This window comes from Euleptes europaea, chromosome 2 (assembly GCF_029931775.1).
Source record: "Euleptes europaea isolate rEulEur1 chromosome 2, rEulEur1.hap1, whole genome shotgun sequence".
Classification (NCBI taxonomy): Eukaryota; Metazoa; Chordata; class Lepidosauria; order Squamata; family Sphaerodactylidae; genus Euleptes; species Euleptes europaea.
The window spans coordinates 130325792-130348319 of NC_079313.1; the positions used below are offsets into that span (position 1 = coordinate 130325792).

The 22528-nt window shown below is 45.7% G+C and overlaps 1 protein-coding gene across 1 annotated transcript in view; it reads right to left on the reverse strand.

The window, feature by feature from the left end:
- CABLES2 (Cdk5 and Abl enzyme substrate 2) overlaps positions 1-22528 on the reverse strand; it is a 50173-nt gene that overhangs the window by 12157 nt on the left and 15488 nt on the right. The window contains exons 3-5 of the mRNA XM_056845124.1: positions 7100-7192; positions 5504-5581; positions 1122-1230 (exon numbers count right to left, since the gene is read on the reverse strand). Coding sequence (XP_056701102.1) covers positions 1122-1230; positions 5504-5581; positions 7100-7192 — 280 coding nt within the window. The remainder of the gene's footprint in view (positions 1-1121; positions 1231-5503; positions 5582-7099; positions 7193-22528) is intronic.

The following is a 22528-nucleotide window of genomic DNA, read 5'->3' on the forward strand; positions in this document are numbered from 1 at the left end:
TACCTTTTAAGGAGAATCAAACCAGCTTACAATCACCTTCCCTTCCTCTCCCCGCAACAGACACCTTGTGAGGTAGGTGGGGCTGAGAGAGCTCTAAGAGAACTGGGACTAGCCCAAGATCACCCAGCAGGCTTCATGCACAGGAGTGGGGAAACCAATCCAGTTCACCAGATTAGAGTTTGCCGCTCATGTAGAGTAATGGGGAATCAAACCTGATTCTCCAGATTAGAGTCCGCCACTCCTAACCACTACACCACGCTGGCTCTCAGGTTTTGAGAAGAATGGTTGATTGTGTAAGAGTGCATGCGAAAGAGAAAAAGAGGTATTTTAACCCTTCCCTCCTTTGCAATTTTCTAGCTGGAAAAAAGCCTGCCCAGAACTGCTTCAACTTCTACTGAGGAAAGCGTAAAGGTATTTGTATATTTCCCTCCCTGCCGCCTCCAGCAGTGGTAAAAGCAACTTGAGATGGTTTCTTCTGTCAAGAAATCAATGGGGAGGCAAAGTGTTAAAGTTTCCCTCTGTTTTCATGCCACCCCCCTCCTTAATAAAGCAATCCTGCCAGCTAAATTTTCAAAAAGGAGAACAAGTAATCTAACATGGAAGAAGAAACTGTAATGGGCAATTGAGCCCTCAGTGGCCGAGAACACCCTTGGCATGTTGGGGGTCCCTGGGTTCAATTCCCAGCAGACCCTCATTTATAGGCCCTCCAGTAGCAGGTGGAAGGAAAGTCTCTTTTTTGGCAAAGACTTCAGAAAGCAGCTGCCAGGCTAAGTTGCCAATCCTCAGCAGATGGACTAGTGGGCCAACTAGGATGTCAGCAGCACTCCCTGTGCATGCTTTCCCCATCAACTGTGAATGGCATGCGTGCATTTAAATTTTTTCAAAACATCTGTCAGCCACCTTTCTCCCTTGTGGAACTCAAGGCGGCTGACAATATAAACAAAACATTATGGAAAACAATAAAACCCAACAGCTACCAAACCCATAGAAGCCAGGGTTTAAACAACCTGATTTCCTCACCATTTGCGTCAAAACTGGCAATTCCACGCCACTTTCCAACCATAAGCAGAGAGAGTGCAAGTCGGTGACGAACTCCTCAACACACACACGCAACTCCTTACCTTGCCGTCTGCTCCCACCTCGACTCCTTCCATTCCTAGCACTATCTCTGAAGACATGGAAACTCCGCCGGACGGATGTCTCTGCTTCTGCCCCTCTATTTTCAGTTCACTGTGAAGGATGGAAGTTGGTAAGACAGGAATTAAAGCCGCCTCTTTCCCTCCTGGTCTAAACCATCGCAGCAGTAAATTAAAACAAACAAACAAAAAAAACTCAGAACGTAACCTAAAAAAGCCACAGAGTTACCAAAAGATTAGAAGGGCAATTCCCACAGCTGCCTTGCTCCTCTAAAAGATCTGACAAAACTCAAGACAGAAAGACCTCTAGAACCAGCACAGAAGCCACGTCCCTTCTTCTCCCTATTTTAAAAATCATTTATCTGCAGGATGGTTCACACATTGTTTGCATACGCAGGAGCGCACATGCACAAGCACACACAATTCCTGTCAGCGGTTCCCATGACTAGCTACAGCTCCTGAGCACATTACGTGGATGGCTTATAAACTGCCACTTTAGGTTTTTCAGGGAGCAAACAGCAGACTTAAAATTTAACGGGAACTCACTGGCATTTTATCCAGCTATGGGAAAACGTTTGCAAAGAATCCCCTATATCTAGAAACAAGATCTACTAACTCCATCCTTGCTTTTTCCAAAAAGGGAAAGATTTTCTAGTGTTTAATAGTCCATGTGGCATTTTCAGGTCCAGTATGAGTTGGACAACTATATACACATCTGTTTCTTTGTCAATGGTGTGTTAACGACCTTGAAACTCTGGGCTCGTAACCCTTAATGAATGCTTTCAGCTCTGAAACGCCAGAGATACCAAAAATGTACTGCTTTTCTCTTAAGAAAAAGCTGCATGTGCGTTCAAGTCATAACTGGAACAATTAAACATGCATTCCTTCCCAAAAAATGTTGGCTAGCAGCTGACTGGAACACATATTTATACAATTCTGATGGGATTTCTAGCCGAAGTCCTCGGTAAGATCGGCTGCAACCAACACCTCTCTCAGCTTCAAGTCCCTCCCCCCAAAAAACTGAATATAGTTTTTAGCAAAGCCATGCTCTTTCAAGTGACCTTACAACTTTCCCATGGAGCCTGAAAGAAGTTTCCCATAGTCTATTTATAGAGCACACATCTGTATGTGGATTTCCATCATGAAAATATCCGTTTCCTTCTTGACTGTGTTGGGCAGGGGAGCTTGACCGACAACTCAAACATGTTTTCTTCTGCAAACGATGCATGTACGAAATTAGGAATACGGCCATTGGTTTAAGGAGTGGGTATCACATGATTGTTATCATGTATGTTTTAAATTGTTAGCCGCCTCGGTGACCCTTGTGAGGGCGGAAAGGAAAGATATAAACTTTGCAAATAAAATAAAAAAATAACTATGCAGCTACTAAATGAAATCTTTGGCTTAGCTCCTCTCTCTCTAACCTTTTAAGGCTTAGTACATACAAGCAGCGCAGCAAGGTATTATAATGGGCGAAAGCACTTCAGACTGTGGGTAAGAAAAGAATCTAATTTAGCACTCCCGAAGGAAAGGGTCCCTAAAGAAGTGTCACAACCAAGAGGAAAAAAGGCCATAGCTGAGCCTTGCGCATGTTGTGCTAGTTTTCACTTATTATAACTCCCCTCACCTACAGTCTGATGTGGTCCATTCTCCCACTGCATTCTACTGTCACCTCTTATTAAGCACAACTGCAGCTAAATTGGAGATGGATGAGGCACTGATCTGGAAACCAATCCAATTTATGCCTGCTGTTGCCAAAACAGAGGAAGTAAAAGAGTTGGTTTTTATATGCCGATTTTCTCTACCTTTTAAGGAGAATCAAACTGGCTTACAATCGCCTTGCCTTCCCCTCCCCACAACTGATACTTTGTGAGGTAGGTGGGGCTAGGAGAGCTCTGAGAGAACTGTGACTAGCCCATGGTCACCCAGTAGGCTTCATGTGGAGGAGTGGGGAAGCCAACCCGGTTCATCAGATTAAAGCCTGCCACTCATGTGGAGGAGTGGGGAATCAAACCCGAATCTCCAGATTAGAGTCCACCGCTCATGTAGAGGAGCGGAGAATTAAACCCGGTTCTCCAGATTAGAGTCCACCGCTTGTAACCACTACATACCTGAGCAAGTCTGCTTCCCTGCACTGGTCTTGTGATCTAGGGCACAAGATCACAAGAACCTCCCAAGCAGGCATCAACAGTGTGAGTCAAAAAAAGGAACACCCCTCTACACCGAAGAGTTTCGTGAAAGAGCACGAGGAAGTCAAGTAGCAACCAGCAGCACAACAGCTCAGACAGGACAATGTTTTAATGGTTTAAGACGGGGTGTCAAACATAAAGCCCGAGGGCCAGATCCAGCCCCTTGAGATCTCTTATCTGGCCCACACACATGCCGAGGCAGCCACCCCACCCCAGTCCTGATCTGGGCTGGCGAAGCACGGCTCGGCCCAACCGAGTGACATTTGTGTCATATATCTGGCCCTCATAACAATTGAGTTTGACAGCCCTAGTTTAGGAGGTGTTACCCTTTTTTTCTGTTTGGCTGGGAATCCTCTTGCTTCCCAAACAAGATCACCGAAGTGAGAAAAAAGTTCACATTTTAAGCAAGGAAGCATACAGGCAGAGCCCCACCCCTTTCGGTCAAATGTTTAAACATCCAACGCAGTGGGATCTGCAGACAAATAAACATTTGTCTTTGTTGTTCTGAACAAAGGAACAAAGAAGAAAGCTTCCAGCTGCAACCTATTATTATTTCTGGGTGGGAACAAGACGGGGGAAGCGTTTGCCAAGAGCAGGCAGCAGTGTTTGAGACCACGGACATTTAAACAGTTCCCGTGGCCCAACCTCCAGACACCATGCCGGCTTCTTCAAGAGCTCTGAGGCAAGGCTGTGCCACAGCTGCCTCTGAAGAGCATGCCTTTCCCACCCACAACTGGTAACTGCCTTCCTTCACCCTGCAAACAGCACCTATTTTAGAGATACATGTTTATTGCGTTTCGGTAAGAATACAAACAAGAATAAAATACAGAGAAAGGTAAAACACAAGAACATAACAAACATAAAATGAAAGAATAGAAAAAACGCAAAACAAACAAATTCTGGGTGAACATATAGCCATTTTGATAGAATTACAAAACTTTCCCTTTATTGTAGACTATTCTAGCTTCTTAATCATGTGGTAGAGCATCTGCTTGGCATGCAGAAGGTCCCAGGTTCAATCCCCCACATCTCCAGTTAAAGGGACTAGGCAAGTAGGTGATGTGAAAGACCTCTGCCTGAGACCCTGGAGAGCCACTGCCAGTATAAGTAGACAATACTGACTTGGATGGACCAAGGGTCTGAGTCAGTATAAGGCAGCTTCACGAGAGCGACGAGGATGATTGGGGCCTGGAGAGCAAGCCCTACAAGGAAAGTCTGAGGGACTTCATAGAACCATATCATAGAGTTGGAAGGGGCCATACAGGCCATCTAGTCCAACCCCTTGCTTAACGCAGGATCAGCCTAGAGCAGTGGTTCCCATGCTTTTTGAGTCATGGAGCACTTTTCAAGAGAAAAATCCCCGGCCTCTCCAGTTAACGGGACTAGTCAAGCAGGTGATGTGAAAGACTTTCTCTGCCTGAGGCCCTGGAGAGCCACTGCTGGTCTAAGTAGACAATACTGACTTTGATGGACCAAGGGTCTGACTCAGTAGAAGGCAGCTTCATGTGATGCTTATTGCACTTCTTTTGATATCGAAGCCAAACACTGCCTAATATTCCCAGACTTTCTATTGCAGCAATCAGGCAGAGAAAATTACTTGTAAGAAGTGAGAAACCCTCAAGTAAGAAACCCTCAAGCATGCTGGGTGCACACAAGCTATTAGATCCTGTGTCCCTCATGCAAATGTATGCACTCAACTCAATTTGTAAGTATATCCTACAGCAGGGGTGGGGAACGTCAGGCCCGGGGGCCGTATATGGCCTGCGGAATCATTGGTCTGGCCCTTCATGGGTCCTGGCAGATCTCTAGCTCAGAAGGATGCTGCCCTGCCTGAATCTCTTGGGCCCAGCTGGGGACAGGAGAGCTCAAAAGCGAGTCACTCTATGTGGCACACACTCGGAGCCATCTCCGGTCATGCCTCTTGGTTAAATGTTTGACCAAACATAGCAGGCTAATTTTTAAGTTGATAATTTTGTATGGACCGCGAACGATGTTATGAATATCCAAATGGCCCTTGGCAGAAAAAAGGTTCCCCATCCCTGTCCTACAGAATGCTGCATTTAGAAGTGATGTGTTTCATTTACGAGTGGGTAAATGCAAGCACGTTGCTTCCAAATGCAGTATTCAGTGTGTAAATGCAAACAGTCTTAACGAAACCTAAAACCAACTATCACTCACCTGATCCGTAAACTCTCCCCATAAGGCAGGATAGAAAAAGCCACACACAGAGTTCGCTTGGCACAAATTAATACTATCCTACAAGGAGACAAGAAACAGAATACGAAACATCAGTAGTATTTTATATTTGTCTGCAGCCTTCCTAACTGCCCACTTAACTCAATTTTTCATTGAACAGCTTTAGGCCACCTGTTGGAACTCATTTTTTTTTTTTACTTACGCAACTCAGCAATGGAATATTGTCTTTGTTTAGGTTGTGAACTGGAGCACAGTCACCCATTAACCATCTCTGCTATTTTAACCTAACAGAGAAAGACTAACAGTTCAGCAGTAGAGCCTGTGCTTCACAAACAGAATGCCAAGAATTCAACCTCCTGCAATCTCCAGTTAAACATCTTGGGCAGTTAAGTCTTAGGTAAGACCTTTTCTCGAGAACTGCCGCTAGTCAGATTAGACAAGGGGTCCCCACTGCGGTGCCCATGGATGCCATGGCGCCCGTCAACACCTCTTCTGGTACCTGCCAAGTGTTTTCTGCAAGTGGGCATGGCCGGATAGGGCTTTTGCCCAGCAAGGCTTTGTATTGGCTGTGCACATTTTTATTATTTATTTGATTTCCCGGCCTTTAAATGTTGCTTTAGCAGCAGCTGCCACCGCAACACAAGGATCTTCACTGGGTGACTGAAAGTAAGCTATAGCACCCATTTTGTGGCTGGTTCCACCTCTTGCAGCAGCCATTTTGTGTCTGATTTCCAAATTCCAAACCCTGTGTCTGAATTCCAAATATGCCCACAGGCTCAAAAAAGTTGGGGACCCCTGGATTAGACTATACGAGTCCAGACAGACCAATGGTCTCACTCATCTCCATCCACTTTAAATGACCACTGCAGGCACCCCAACAATGAGGCTTCAAGTTTGGACTTAATTTGGAAATGGCTGCTTTGAAGGGCTTTGTCACCAGAACAACATTGTCTATTATTATTATTTCAGTTTAATAGCCCGCTCTCCCCGGCCAAAACTGGGCTCAGAGCGGCTCGACAAATACATTTTGCAAGTAACTGCGTTGTTGCCCCCCACTACCACCTCTTTCTGCCCTGAAAATCATAGTTTCTCTCTTGCTGAAACTGCCAAGTATAGTTTGACCATACTAGCCGCATAAGTTTTCCCACCGCTCCATCATTTTCTTGAGCAGCTACACCACTGGGATACAGAAGTGTCGCCATATTTTGTGTGGGAGAGGAGGAGAAAGAAACTCTATTACCTTGGATATGTTTCTTCTCCCATTCCATTCAGATTAGTGGCACTTAAGAGCTCTGTTTGCTCTCAGCGACATCTCTAAGCAGTGAAATCTGATTGGTTCCCAGGCTTGATGTCCCCACACTACCTATGTGATCCCTGAGTGGCTAGAATAATCTAGTGAGAAAAAGAAATCCTCACCGAGTATAAAGTTCTGCTCTCTCAAAACAGACTTTCAGTGCAAATAAACGTTTGATTCTGAACATTTGGCACGAAAAATATTTACTTCCGAACATTCGGCATATCCTTGGCGTAGGAACATTTGCCATAATCACTGGATAACTCTTCTGTTAACAAGGTTACCTGCTGTTCTTTGTGTCGTACTGCCTCATGTTCTTGATGAAGTGTACCTTCTTCAAGCCTTTGTGTCTTGGCGAGCCAGATATGTGCTTGGTTCTATAATGGAGGGAAAAAGAAAAGATGCAATCAAGCAATCCCGACATAGGAGGAGAAGTGACAACACAATGCAGATTGTACGACTGGAATGCACTCGCATGCAGGGCCTTGGGTATTCAGCTCAGAGGAGGATGCAGGGGAAAAAAGGACTTGCAACGCATGCAACGAGAGAAGGTTAATGCTGCTTTTGAAGAAGTACCTTCGGACACTGGCACATTCCACTATGTCTTCTAAAAACTCTAGAGAGCAGCGCTGGGAGATAAAACGCCTTCTGCAAAAGTGCACAACACCACGAAGAGCGAACAGTATTAGTTCATGGCCTCTGAGATCCGCAAGGTGTCTTACTACAACAGCAGACCTATATGTTTAGTAGTTCCCCCCCCGCACCCCACCTTTAAAGTTGCTGTTAGAATCACAGAATCGGAAGGGTCCACCAGGGTCTAGTCCAAGCTCCTGCACAATGCAGGAAATTCACAACTACCGCCCCCCCACCCCCAGTGACCCCTACTCCATGCCCAGAAGATGGCAGAGATGCCCTCCCTCTCATGATCTGCATAAGGTCATAGAATCAGCATTTCTGACAGATGGCCATCTAGCCTCTGCTTGAGAACCTCCAGGGAAGGAGAGCTCACCACCTCCTGAGGAAGTCTGTTCCACTGAGGAACTGCTCTAACTGTTAGAAAATTCTTCCTAATGTCTAGACAGAAACTCTTTTGATTTAATTTCAACCCGTTGGTTCTGGTCTGACCTTCTGGGGCAATAGAAAACAACTCGGAACCCTCCTTTATATGACAGCCCTTCAAGTACTTGAAGATGGTTATCATATCCCTTCTCAGTCTTCTCCTCTTCAGGCTAAACATACCCAGCTCCTTCAACCTTTCCTCATAGGACTTGGTCTCCAGACCATCTTTGTTGCCCTCCTCTGGCCATGTTCCAGCTTGTCTACATCCTTCTTAAATTGCGGTGCCCAAAACTGAACACAATACTCTGTTGCCAGACCTCTCTTTCCAGGAACATTTCCCCAACTGACCAGTCACTACTGAGGACTCTCTAGACCTCTGTCATGGAACCCTTGACCACTGCAGAGGGTTCTGGGGCACACAGTTTCCCTGACCCAAAGGCCGGGCATGACAGACCTCACAATTATCCTGAATGAACTGAGCATCCTAAAAATACCCACACACACCTAACTTTTGGCAGCTGCACCCTTCAGAGACAGAACAGTAGCCTGCCTGCCAACATGGAACCCCTGGCAAACTTCCAACAGTTCCCCGGAATGGATCGATCTAGCACCAAAACTACTACACAGTTAGATTAATGAGTAAGCCTTGTCCTCTGAGAAAATTCCCTAGGTTCCCTTTCTGCTTGCTGGAGTTCTGGTCAAATAAAAGGGGAAAACCTGAACATTGTTATCTTGCACACACAAGAGAATGAGGCAGGTAAGACTTGGTAGAATGGACTGCACTACTTCGGACTGGAGGTGGATCACAATTCGGAGTGCTCCCCTCCCCAAGAACTCCTTCTGAACAGAAAGGGAGAACATGAATCAAAGAGAAGGGGATATAACCTTGTCTCATCTCTCAAACATCAGCTCTTAAGAGAATCAGTCAGACAGGGCATCAAATGAATAGAAGGTGGCCCTCGGGCTCAAACAGTGGAGAGAAAGACCCATCTTTTCCCATTGATACAATGCCAACTACAGGACCCCGTGGCGCAGAGTGGTGAATGGCAGTCAAAGCTCTGCTCACAACCTGAGTTCAAGCTCGATGGAAGTCGGTTTCAGGTAGCCGGCTCAAGGTTGACTCAGCCTTCCATCCTTCCGAGGTCGGTCAAATGAGTACCCAGCTTGCTGGGGGTAAAGTGTAGATGACTGGGAAAGGCAATGGCAAACCACCCCCTAAACATAGTCTACCTAGTAAACATTGTGTTGTGACATCACCCCATTGGTCAGTAACGACCCAGTGCTTGCACAGAGGACTCTTTACCTTTACAGTGCCAACTGCAGGCTCTTCCCCCTCCTGTCAGCTGATGGGCGGGGAAGAGAGCAAGTGGCGAAAGAGGCCTATTGCCCTGGCCGGCCGGCGTCTGGCGTTCAAACTGGTCACTGCCCACACTGCCTGACAGCTGATGGGTGGGGCGGCTGGCGACTGGTTTGAACACCGGATGCTGGCCGGCCAGGGCGACAGGCCTCTTTCCCCACTCGCTCTCTTCCCTGCCTGTCAGCTGTTAGGCGGGGAAGACAGCGAGCAGCAAAAGAGGCCTGTCACCCTGGCCGGCCAGAGTCCGGAGTTCAAAGCGGTCGCCGCCCGCCTCGCCGGACAGCTGACAGGTGGGGCCGGAGGTGACTGGTTTTAATGTTGAACGCTGGCCGGCCAGGCAACAGGCCTCTTTTTCCACTTGCTCTCTTCTGCTGGAAGAGCTGTCAGGCAGGGCCGGCGGCGACCGGTTTGAACTCTGGACGCCAGCCGGCTAGAGCGACAGGCCTCTTTCACTACTCGCAAGCACCTGGGAGCCCCCATGTATAAGACGACCCCTATTTTTTTAACCCAAAATTAAGAAATCAATATTGATTTCTTAATTTTGGGTTAAAAAAATAGGGGTCGTCTTATACACGGGGCGTCTTATACATGGAAAAATATGGTAAATTGCAGTCTAAGTTACTAACTCTGAACTTCACTTGAAGCATCAAAGGGAATTCTAGCACAGCTATTTCTGCCGGGTAATTAGAACTCACACAAGTGACATTTGCAGCTGAGGATTCTGCAGAGGAGAAAACGGTAGAACAGCTACCCATGCTGGAAACGGGTTTCAAGTCCAATTCCGCCTCTGCGTCAAGAACGACAGCCTCGGAATTAGCCTGTGAAATTATACCCAATTGCTCTCTGGAGCAAGAGCGTCAAAAGAGCAGTTTCCACAATCAATCATACTAAGTAGAGCATTGTTGTGTGGTAGTCATTAAAACCCTATGAGCCTGGTCTTGAAAACCCCTATTTTGAAAAGCTGCAATTTTACTCTCCCCCCTTTTCTCCTAACAGCATGCCAAGCGCTCCGAGACTGACTACCCCACTGTGAGCAGTTTTGCTGTTCGGCAGTAAAGGGTAAAATACGCAGCAGTGGAAAGCAAATGCTATTACTTTGGGGAGTTTGCAGTGGGTTATTCCTCGGGTGTGAGCCTTGATAGTTTCACTAAACCCAACAACTTTTTGAATCCCATTGCAAGCAAGGTAGAGCAGATGTTCTTCAAAAATGACAAAGTGTGAGTGAGCAGTGCAAAAGAACTGCCCACAAAAGTACAGGCTGAGTATCCCTTATCCGGACTGCTTGGGATCAGAAGGGGTCCGTATTTCAGATCTTTCCATATTTTGGAATACTTTGGAATTTTTGCATCTACATAATGAGATATTTTGGGGATGGGATACAAATGCAATTATTTTTATATACACTTTATACACATAGACTGAATGTAATTTTAAACAATATTTTAAATAATTTTTTGTACATTGAACCACCAGAAAGCAAAGGTGTGACTATCTCACCAGACTTCGGAGAGGCTGAGTGGTGTGGATCTGACTCACATCCACGCCGTCCGGCCTCTCGGAAGTCAGAGAGGTTGGGCAGCACGATCTGCCTGCATGCCGGCTTGAAAGCTCCAGTTTTCGGGTCAGTCCGGATACCGGATGTCTGGATAAGGGATACTCAACTCGTACCATCACCCAATGTCTCTTTTTGGAACTTAATATATGGTGAGGTAAGTAAGAAGAAACTTTGGTAGGCTATCTCTATAACAAAACCAATTCTCTCACAGTAAAACAGATCCTTGGTTAAAATACTGGGGAATCCCAAGATCTATGCACTTCAGTTGGAAAAAAGCCCAGCTGCTAAGGGAGACAGATGATACAGATCCAGACCATAGCTCGAGGATGGTGGGGGTCTAGGAGGCAGTGGGTTATAGTGGTTAGAGTTTCAGACTAGGCTCTGAGACACCTGGGTCCAGACCTCCGTTCTGCCATGAAGCTTGCCAGGCTAAGTCACTATCTTTCAGCTTAACCTACTTCAGTTATTCTGAGGATAAAATGGTGGAAAGAAGAACAATGTGTACTCTTGCAAGGAGCTCTTGGACGAAGGGTGGGCTTACAAAACTTAGTAGACAGGCTCCCCTCCGCTCACACTGTTTCACCCCACCACCCCCATTGGAAAGACTTTCCCACTGCTGCTTTAAGCCCTGAAAGAGGTAAAAAGGTCATAAATGAACTTTAGGGGCCAACAAAGATTGCATAAATGTTTCTTAACCAGCTTTCAGTTGTGTGACAGGAGTTCACTCTGAAGGATGCCAAGAATGTCCTTAACTCCCACTTTCACCGGTCACAACATTATCTTACTGATAAATTGATCCGCTAATTGTTTTAGTGAAACTTTGCAGCCCCTACTTCCTATAAAATACACTCTCTTAAAAAACCGAAGAATGCAATCCAAGCACAAAAGCCACATAATATTTATACTGTAAGCCGCCATGAGTTCCGTAAAAGAGAAAGGCTGCTAACAAATATTTTAAATAAAGTAAATAAATGAACATAATACACAAAAGAGTGTGCAAATCTCTCTTGGGTTACTGTGGCTGGTCTTAATAAAAGATTTAATGTGGCTTGTGTCTAGGTTTCTACTTTGGACAAAGGCACGATCTCTGCCTACAGGGTAAAAAAAAAGAGATACCTTGCGAAACCCGTCTCTTATCAGCAACAGACACACACCAGTTAATCAGATCACAGCAGCATTTTGCAAGCAGTGAAGGTGGCAACACTTTGCGTGATTATGGACATTTGTCTACAGATTTTATCCCCTTTTTATTTTTAGCTGACACATACCAACAGAGGACCTCTCTTGCAACTTGTCACAAACAGCTAAGCTGTTTTGACAGGGGCAGAATTGTTAGTGCACATCGGTGTAGGGGCCCAACCCCATATTCAGGCAGAGACTTGCGATTCCTAGCCCTGAAGGAACTGAGGCCCTTTTTACTTTGGAAGGAATCCTTATTTTGTTTTCTAGGCCTGAAGATTGATTTAAGCCCGCTAAAAGAGCTGATCATGAAACACAGTTGGTTGTTGTTATCGCTGTTTCCTGATTCACAATCACAATGTACATTTTTAATTGACGGCTGGAATTATCCCAAGAATGGGCTGCACTGGGCCAGAGAGCCAGCGTGGTATAGTGGTTAGAGAGCAGTGGACACTAATCTGGAGAGCTGGGTTTGATTGCCCGCTCCTTCACATGAGCGGCAGACTCTAATCTGGGTCAGGTCCAGGGTCTAGTTCAACCCCCTGCACAATGCAGGAAACTCACAGCTACCTCCCCGCCACACCCCCAGCGACCCCTACTCCATGCCCAGAATATGGCCAAGATGCCCTCCCTCTCATGATCTGCCTAAGGTCATAGATTCAGCATTGCTAATAGATGGCCATCTAGCCCCTGCTTAAAAACCAGGGAAGGAAAGACCACCACCTCCTAAGGAAGCCTGTTCCACTGAGGAACCGCTCTAACTAACTGTTAGAAAATTCTTCCTAATGTCTAGATGGAAACTCTTTTGATTGAATTTCAACCCGTTGGTTCTGGTCCGACCTTCTTGGGCAACAGAAAACAACTTGGCACCATCCTCTCTATGACAGCCCTTCAAGTACCTGAAGATGGTTATCATATCCCCTCTTAGTTTTCTCTTCAGGCTAAATATCTTCATCCATTCCTTTCATTACTGGAACAGAGTCCAAGTCAAACAATCTCTTTACATTCACATGAATTTGGACACTCAAGAAGTTATTTAGGAAGACCCATCTTACATGGACAAATTATTAACTCACCATTTTATTACTTTAAAAAACCTAACCTTTTAGCATTTTAATTAATTCATTGTATACACTGACATTTTATTTTTTGTTTCCATCTCTTTCAGTGCCAAGAATCCCTCCATGTGGAAAATTTATGTTGAATTTGAATGCCGTTTGAATCCCTCCATGTGGAATATTTATGTTGAATATGAATGCCGTTTGAATCCCTTAGCGTAGTTAAATTGTGGAACTCCCTGCCCCAGGATGTGGTGACGGCTGCCAACTTGGAAGGCTTTGAGAGGAGAGTGGACATGTCCATGGCTACTAGTCAAAATGAATACTACTCATGTTTTAGTTATTATTTCTCTGAATGCATTGATTTTAGCATAGTTTTATTATGTATATTTTAGCATAATTATATTTATTATCAATCCAGAATTTTATTAATCTTATATTTCCTTTATTATGTATCTGTGGTATCCTTGACATGTTTGTAATGGCCTATGGCTAAATGCAAATAAAACCATTCATTCATTCACAAGAATACTACTCGTGATGCATACCTTTTCTCTCCAGGATCAGAGGAGCATGCCTACTATATTAGGTGCTGTGGAACACAGGCAGGATAATGCTGCTGCAGTTGCCTTGCTTGTGGGCTTCCTAGAGGCACCTGGTTGGCCACTGTGTGAACAGACTGCTGGACTTGATGGGCCTTGCTCTGATCCAGCAGGGCTTTTCTTATGTTCTTAATTCCAATGAACCACTTTTGGCTGAGAAGCAGATTAAAAAACACAAACATTGGGGTGTCCCAGGCTACAATATTATGGAAGACCTACAAAAGCCGTTCTTGGCCAATGGTAGCCATGCCTGGGAAGCAGAAACACTGGCCCTAGCCACAGAAGTAACTGGGAATCTTGCAGGAAGAGGAGAGAGCTGATGGGTGGGGAAGGTACTGGAACACTGAGAAATGCTCAAACTGGGAAAGACAAAAGTTCAGCTGTGCCCAGAGCCCCTGCAGGGAAGCTGGAGCCCAAGATAGGAGCTCAAAGAGCAGCAATGGGGAGCCATCACACCCTGTTGACCAAGCAAATGCAGGATTTCTACTTGGCTTGGTGTGCCCAGCGGCTTCGCACTCTTTGCCATGAGACTGACACTGGATCTCTATTCCCAGGGCTGTGTGTCCTCTGTGCCAATTAAAAACAACAACATCAACCCCACTCTCAGCAAACAGTTTCAGAGCCAAGACAAGCTGAATTCTGACCTGTATAAAACTATGCAACTTGAGTAAGTCTTATTTGGCTTAATTTATTCTGGCCGTAGGGAAGAAAGTAGAGCTGTGTTAAGACAATCAAGCCCTGTCTCCGGCTCCTGAAAATCTTATTCCATCGCCCCTGTGACTTCCAAGGCATTGTCCAAAGCATTTAATATACTTATATGAAGGTGTTTTTTATGGGTTACGTAACATTTCCCCTGGTCCATTCAGGCCAGTAATGACGCCTCCAAGATCCCAGGCAGGATCTTCCCAGTCCTAGAATCATAGAGTTGGAAGGGACCACCAGGGTAATCTAGTCTAACCCCCTGCACAATGCAGGAATTTCACAACTACCTCTCCCCCCCACACCCCCAGTGACCCATACACCATGCCCAGAAGATGGCCAAGGTGTCCCTCCCTCTCATGATCTGCATAAGGTCATAGAATCAGCATTGCTGGCAGATGGCCATCTAGACTCTGCTTAAAAACCTCCAGGGAAGGAGAGCTCACTGCCTCCCAAGGAAGCCTGTTCCACTGAGGAACCGCTCTGTTAGAAAGTTCTTCCTAATGTCTAGACGGAAACTCTTTTGATTTAATTTCAACCCGTTGGTTCTGGTCCGACCTTCTTGGGCAACAGAAAACAACTTGGCACCATCCTCTATATGACAACCCTTCATACAGAAAAACATCCTGCTAGCCAAGATGTTTGGGAACTGGAGATATGAAGGACTGAACCTGGGACCTACGTACTATTGACAGAACGCTATACCCTCCCCTCTTTCAACTGCATTTTTGCAATTGCAAACGCTAGAAAGTTCATTTCATTTTTAAAAAGGCCAAAGCTAAGAGCGTCAGGAATTCCGCCCCCAGTACCGAGTTTTGTTCTTTGTGCTGCCGCAGAATGGTAGCATCAGGTTCACACGGTCCCGCTTGTTCCCCGGTGGGACAGAAGGGGCTTTAAGTCCTGAGCGCATTAAGAAGGACCCCACAGCCTCCGCTTAAAAACCCAGTCTGCATCTCCCATCCTTTTCAAAGGGAAGAGAAAGAAAAAAAACCCCAGCCCCTTGGTCTGCATCTTTTTTTATAAGTAATGAGCCAAAACACGTCAACATTCAGAACAAGGGATCAGCAAAGAGCCAGGATATGGAAGTCCAGCTGCATAACTGAAAATATGCCACTCAGTGACTGACATGTTCATAAATAATTTGCAGTCTCTGCAGCCCAAACACTGGTTGTTGCGAGTCTTACTAGAGTGTGTCACACACAAGTTCATAGTAAGTCAAATATATGCAGGACTATCCTGTGGCTCAGTGGTAGAGCATCTGCTTGGCATGCGGAAGGTCCCAGGTTCAATACTGACTTTGATGGACCAAGGGTCTGATTCAGTATAAGGCAGCTTCATGTGTTCATCTGTGCATCATAAAACCCGAGAAACACCCACTGCAAAAGTTAGAGAGTCCCTCCATAACATAAAGTTTGTTACAGCGATGACACAGTGCATATAATCTTTACAAGGAAATTTCGGAGGGTCTGGGTGGAACGAGGGGGAGAGGAGAGAGGTGTACATATTAATTAAAATATCAGGCCTGGGTGCCAATACATCACTGTTACAGCTCTGCAGTTCTGGCAAGCGAAGCACTAAAAGCAAGAGGGATTTTATTTCGAGACACGGAAAGCCATATCCGTAATGAAGCTTTTGCTCATCAAATTTAATGGCATATTGTACAGTGAATATAAATGTCAAACTTCATGAAGAATAAGACTTTAGCAGTGGAGGAATATCCGCAAAGGAGAGCTGGGGCATATACTAAAACAGGCTTCTAAAATCGAGGAAGATCATTCTAGCCTTTAAAAAACAACGAGCGTCTCTAGAAACTTTTATTTCCACAGCCTGTGAATTTCTGTTTCATCAATCCAGTACAACTTCAAAGTATAAAATTACTCCCTCTCCTCTCCATTTTAAAATGTTAAAGCATTTAAAAACATTAAAATGTACTATGCAATCACTTCAGCTGAGAGCAAGCATGTCCCCCCTCAACCTCCTCTTCTCCAGACTGAACATTCCCAAGTCTATACACTTGCCAGAGATACTCTAGGCCAGAGGAACCCAAACTGTGCTCCAAAGAGCACTTGGTGCTCATCGAAACATCTCCTAGTGCTCTGTGAAGAGACTGTAAAGAAAAATACTACTGTCATTCGGTTTAGTATATAGGCGCTAGGTGAAAATTAGTGCTCCGGGACAAATTGTGTGTGTTAAGTGCCGTCAAGTAGCTTCCGACTCATATTGACCCTATGAATGAAAGTCCTCCAAAATGTCCTATCTTTGACAGCCTTGACGAATTGTTCTCCTGAAAAGTGCTTCATGACTCAAAAAGCGTGGGCACCTCTGCTCTAGGCTGATCCTGCGTTAAGCAAGGGGTTGGACTAGATGGCCTGTATGGCCCCTTCCAACTCTACGATATGGTTCTATGAAGTCCCTCAGACTTTCCTTGTAGGGCTTGCTCTCCAGGCCCTGATCATCCTCGTCGCTCTCATGAAGCTGCCTTACGCTGACTCAGACCCTTGGTCCATCTAAGTCAGTATTGTCTACTCAGACCGGCAGCGGCTCTCCAGGGTCTCAGGCAGAGGTCTTTCACATCACCTACTTGCCTGGTCCCTTTAACTGGAGATGCTGGGGATTGAACCTGGGACCTTCTATATGCCAAGCAGATGCTCTGCCACTGAGCCAAGGCCCCTCCCTCTTCTCTGCACCTGCTCCATTCTGTCCACATCCTTTTCGAAGTGAAGGCCTCCCTCATAATATATGGTTCGACTCCCCCCAAAAGAAACACTCACTAACCAATTGGGCATCTCCCCAGTTGAAAGACCAAATGAGAGCGGCGGGAAAGAAGTATTAAATCACATCCACACACAAATGCAGAATAAGCCTTTTTTAAAAATACCTTATTCAGGAGACTAAAAATGCCAGCATCTGACCCTGTAAGGGTCATGGGAACGTTCTGGCTAGATTGCCATAGATGGGAAACAAGGATATTTATTATTTCAGTTGCAACTCACACGGTTATATAAGCACTGGTGGTTACTAGCTGGAACAGGCAGGACTTTCTCACTCCCACGCCCCCAGCAAAATGGGTAGGGCCAGTTAAAGAACTATCCCTAACCTGCAGGCATCTTTGCCAACCACCAGCTCACCTGCATCTGCCTTCTGCAACTGAGCAGATGTGGGTTGCTGATCTCTCTCGCGGCGTTCCAGCACAGAGGCCTTGTCTGCCGTCTAATTCAGGCGATGAGCGTTATGCTACAAAACTCTGTAAGTGTCTTCGTTTTTGCGTGATTTGTTTAAAAAACTCATCTCAGATCCCCCTGGCCCACAAATGAGCTCTGAATTTTTCAGGAGCACAGACAAGAATACTCACTCAGCATTTTTAACCATCAGGGCTGCCGAGAGAATGCGCTCAAGCATACGACTGCACAAAGCGCCTTGCAGAACTGATAATCTGAGCAATGCAGCTGGTCGGTATAGTTGGCAAAAGCAGGCATAATTCATGTTTTGGGGTTGCCGAACAAGTATGACTTCCTGGAAAGAGATACAGTTATTGACTGTATTGCTGGTTGGACCCAGCAATAAATTCCCACTCACAGAAGGGGATTCTTGCTGGATTCCACCTCCCATTGCAGATTTACCCACAGACCGGAGCTTTCCTTGTCTCCCAGCGTGGTGTCGTGGTTAGGAGCAGTGGATTCTAATCTGGAGAACCAGGTTTGAATCCCCACTCCTCCACATGAGCAGCAGGCTCTAATCTGGTGAACCAGGTTGGTTTTCCAACTCCTACACACGAAGCCAGCTGGGTGACCTTGAGCTAGTCATAGTTCCAAATGAACTCTCTCAGCCCCACCTACTTCACAAGGTGTCTGTTGCGGGGAGACGAAGGGAAGGAGACTGTAAACTGGTTTGATTCTCCTTATAAGACAAAGAAAGTCGGCATATAAAAACCAACTCTTCTTCTTCAGGAGCAGCATTTCAAGGGGCCCTTTGGTTTGTAGTAAGATGGGGGAAGAATGAAAGTCCCCCATTCCACTGATGGAAATCCTTCCACTGGAGCCCATGAATTGTTATGGTCCTTTAAAGAATCATTGTTTGGATTTTTTTTATAAAAAAAGACCCTGAATTGATGATATAATTTGGTACCTTATTGACAAATAAAGCACGCGGGCACCCAACAGTCACTTGAAAAACAAAGATTTTTTTGCCCGTTAACGGACTGGCATAAAGTAATTTGGACGGCGGCTCTGTGGAATGACTTTTTATAAAAGGCAAATAGGAAGCCCTCAATCAAATACATTTGCAAAGAAGAGGATTCAATTTACCGAAGATTGAACACAAAGTGCCATGATTCCGTAAAACCTTATGTACTATTTTCTTTTGATTAGATTTTTTTTTAGAGCACCACTTTGCAGGATCAGATACTGGAATTGCTTCCCAAAAAACTCACATGAAGCCACCTCTGTTACTTACTTTAAATCCCTCCTCACAACATCCCTCAGTTTCCGTGTACCCTTGGGCCTTTCCCCTCTGATACTAAGCCTAAGTGCAACCAGAATTAATGTTTCCTCTTGCTTATTTCTACCTACCTGTCCTCTGTTGAGAGCCAGCATGGTGGAGTGGTTAAGAGCAACGTCTGCTAAAATGGAGAACTGGGTTCAATTCCCCACACCTCCACGTGAGCTGCGGACACCAATCTAGTGACCCAGGTTGGTTTCCCCACTCCTACACATGAAGCCTGCTGGGTGACCTTGGGCCAGTCACAGTTCTCTCAGAACTCTCTCAGCCCACGTGGAGGGAGGCAATGGCAAACCACCTCCGAACGTCTCTCACCTTGAAAACCCTACGGGGTCGCCATGAGTCAGCTGTGACTTGACGGCACACACCCACCCCTGTCCTCTGTTGACACCCGTATGTCAAACCTTAAGACTGTACACTGCTCAAAACCAAACTGGTCCTCTCTTAACTCTAGATTATCTTGAATATTAATAATAGCAGTGCTTCATGTAGCTCACAGCTCTTAAAAGGAGACGAACCACCAAAGGGCAGTAGTAAGCCAATGTGGTGTAGTGGTTAAGAGTGATGGTTTGGAGCGATGGACTCTAATCTGGAGAACCGGGTTTGATTCCCCACTCTTCCACATGAGCAGTGGACGCCAATCTAGTGAACTGGGTTGGTTTCACCACTCCTCCACCTGAAGCCAGCTGGGTGACCTTGGGCTAGTCACAACTCTCCTAGAGCTCTCTCAGCCCCACATACCTCTGTTGCGGGGAAGGGAAGTTGATTGTAAACCAGTTTTATTCTTAAGTGGTAGAGAAAAGGTTACCACACTTGTATTGCCAGCGATGTATTAAGAGTTTGAAAATGTTATAAAAAATACTGTTCGCACTTTCTATGTATTCCCACTGATGTATTAAGAGTTTGAAAACGTTATAAAAAATACTGTTCGCACTTTGTTTGGCCCCTTTAGCTGTGAAGACGTCTTCCAACCATTTATAAGCCGTGGTATCCAAAAACCCTTTTAAAGCGATGTTTTTTTTTATAACATTTTCAAACTCTTAATACATTGCTGGGAATACAAAGTGCGGTAACCCCCAATGTCGGCATATAAAAACCAACTCTTCTACCCACCAGAAACTGACCAGTGGCCAAGCGGAGTCTATTTTCTGTCCATTCCTACAAAATAAAAGAGGTAGGATGTTACACTGCAGCTGCAGAGTATACCAACCTCAGGCCCCAAGAACAAACCCATGGAAGGTCACAGGAGATGGAAAGAACACTTCCCCCAAACACGGGAGCTAATTATTCACACGTTTAAAGTTCATAAGCCATCTTGAGAGGGATTTTATAACGGAAAGGCCGTGCCATCAGTTACTCAGTACAGAAAACACAAGATTTTTGGAAACGTGAGCAGTTTGGGTCACCCTGATTTTTGTCTGACCCTTAAGAATTCTTAAGCCACTACAAGGATCTATCCATCTCCCATGTGGGTTGGACTCCGTGGAGGGTTTGCACTGATGGAAAGGGGGCAGGTTTCACCAATTTCTCCCTTCATATTTTTTCTGGGGATTCCCCAAGAACAGCATGGTGGAGGTATTTTGGGCTGTACCAAGATATAATAAAAACCATTATATGCTGATGAAAATCCTGACATCAGAGGAGATATCTGGTGGGATCCAAGCCAATATTTATTCCAACCTTCTTCTAAGCTTAGGGGCAGCGTAGATGGCTCCCAGCAAGGTGTAGTGGTTAAGAGCGGTGGTTTGGAGCGGTGGACCCTGATTTGGAGAACCAGGTTTGGTTACCTACTCCTCCACGTGAGCGGTGGAGGCTAATCTGGTGAACTGGATTCGTTTCCCCTCTCCGACACACGAAGCCAGCTGGGTGACCTTGGGCTAGTCACAGCTCTCTCAGCCCCACCTACCTCACAGGGCGTCTGTTGTGGGGAGGGGGAGGGAAGGTGACTGTAAACTGGTTTGATGCTTCCTTAAGTGGAAGAGAAAGTTGGCACATAAAAACCAACTCTCCTTCCTCTTCTCCCTTTCCTGTTTTAGCCTCACAGTAACCCTGTGTAGCAGGTGAGCTCAAGAATGCACACCTGGTCCAAGGCTGGTCACTCAGGAAACTTTATGGCTGAGTGGGCATTTGGACCTGCATCTCTCAAATCCTTGGCCGCCTGCAGTTTCCTTTATCCAGCTTCCTTAATAGCTGAGTCACTGTACTAATGTCAGCACCCAATTAAACAGAAGTTATTTTTATCTGTGTTCTATCTGGTTACAGATTGCTGGCAGATTCCTCTCCCCCACCCATATGATTATATGGCTGGGATGTAGGATGGGACATCTTGGCTGGTACCCAAGAAGATGCAACAAGTGACACAGAAGACTTTCGATTATCCAGCGGGATGTCTCATTTTGTAGGGTAATCCTTACCAAAGCCAAGTAATGCAGACTAGTATCACTGCAGAGGGGTTGAAAGAAGAAGAGTTGGTTTTTATATGCCCACTTTCTCCACCACGTAAGGGAGAATCAAACCGGCTTTCAATCCCCTTCCCTCCCCCTCCCCACAACAGCCACCCTGTGAGGGAGGTGGGGCTGAGAGAGCTGCGACTAGCCCAAGGTCGCCCCGCTGGCTTCACGTGTAGGAGTGGGGAAACAAATCCAGTTCACCAGATTAGAGCCCACTGCTCATGTGGGAGGAGTGGGGAATCAAGCGCGGTTCTACAGATCAGAGTCCAACTCTCCAAACCACAGTTCTTAAGCACTGCACCATGCTGGGAGCCATATATGTTGTCCCTAAGCTACTCGGAAGTAGGAAGGTTGGACACCGGTAAGTGTCCAATCCAAAATCCGCATTAAGAAGCCCGAGGTAGCTGTCACTATGAGATCGTGTCCAGAAGGCACATAAAAGCCACAATCAGTGTCTGTTTAAGCAACTGAGATTTGTTTGGCTCCTGTCCCAAAGATGATGTACTGAATCTGCTCTACTCCAGGATAAAGATGCATACAAAAACCAAATGATGTGAGGGTTCCCCCCGCCAAGAAACATATGACTGGAAAGTTCTTCCCGTGCCTCAAAGCGTGCTCTTATCTAGCACACTTATTTTCACTCACGTTTAGTCAACAAAATTTAAGATCTACCCCATGAGAATCGTATGCCCCAAGAGCGACACCTATTCGAACTGAAAAATTTCCTTCTGGGGGAAAAAAATTCAAGAGTGTTTCAAATGTTATATTTGAATCGTATCAGAGCTTTCTGCGGAGATTCTTCCAATGATAATACTTGTAAACATTTGGAGACGATATAGCATCTGGTTTAAAAAGGATGTGGGCAGAATGGAGTGGGTACAGGGGAGAGCCTGGAGACAAAGCCTTAGGAGGAACGGATGAGGGACTTGGGAGAGTTTCGTCTAGAGAAGAGATTGAGGAAGGACATGACTGCTCTCTTCAAGTATTTAAAAGGCTGTCACCTAGACGAGGGCAGGGAGCTGTTCTTATTGGCAGCAGAGGATAGGACTTTCATTAATGAGTATAAATTATGGACAGAAAACGGTACCGGCTGGACACAAGGAATAATTTTTTTTACAGTGAGAGTAGTTCAGCAGTGGAATCGACCAGGCTAGGGAGGTGTTGAGATCCTCACTGGCAGTCTTCAAGCAGCAGCTGGACAAACACTTGTCAGGGATGGTCTAGGCTGATCCTGCATTGAGCAGGGAGTTGGACTAG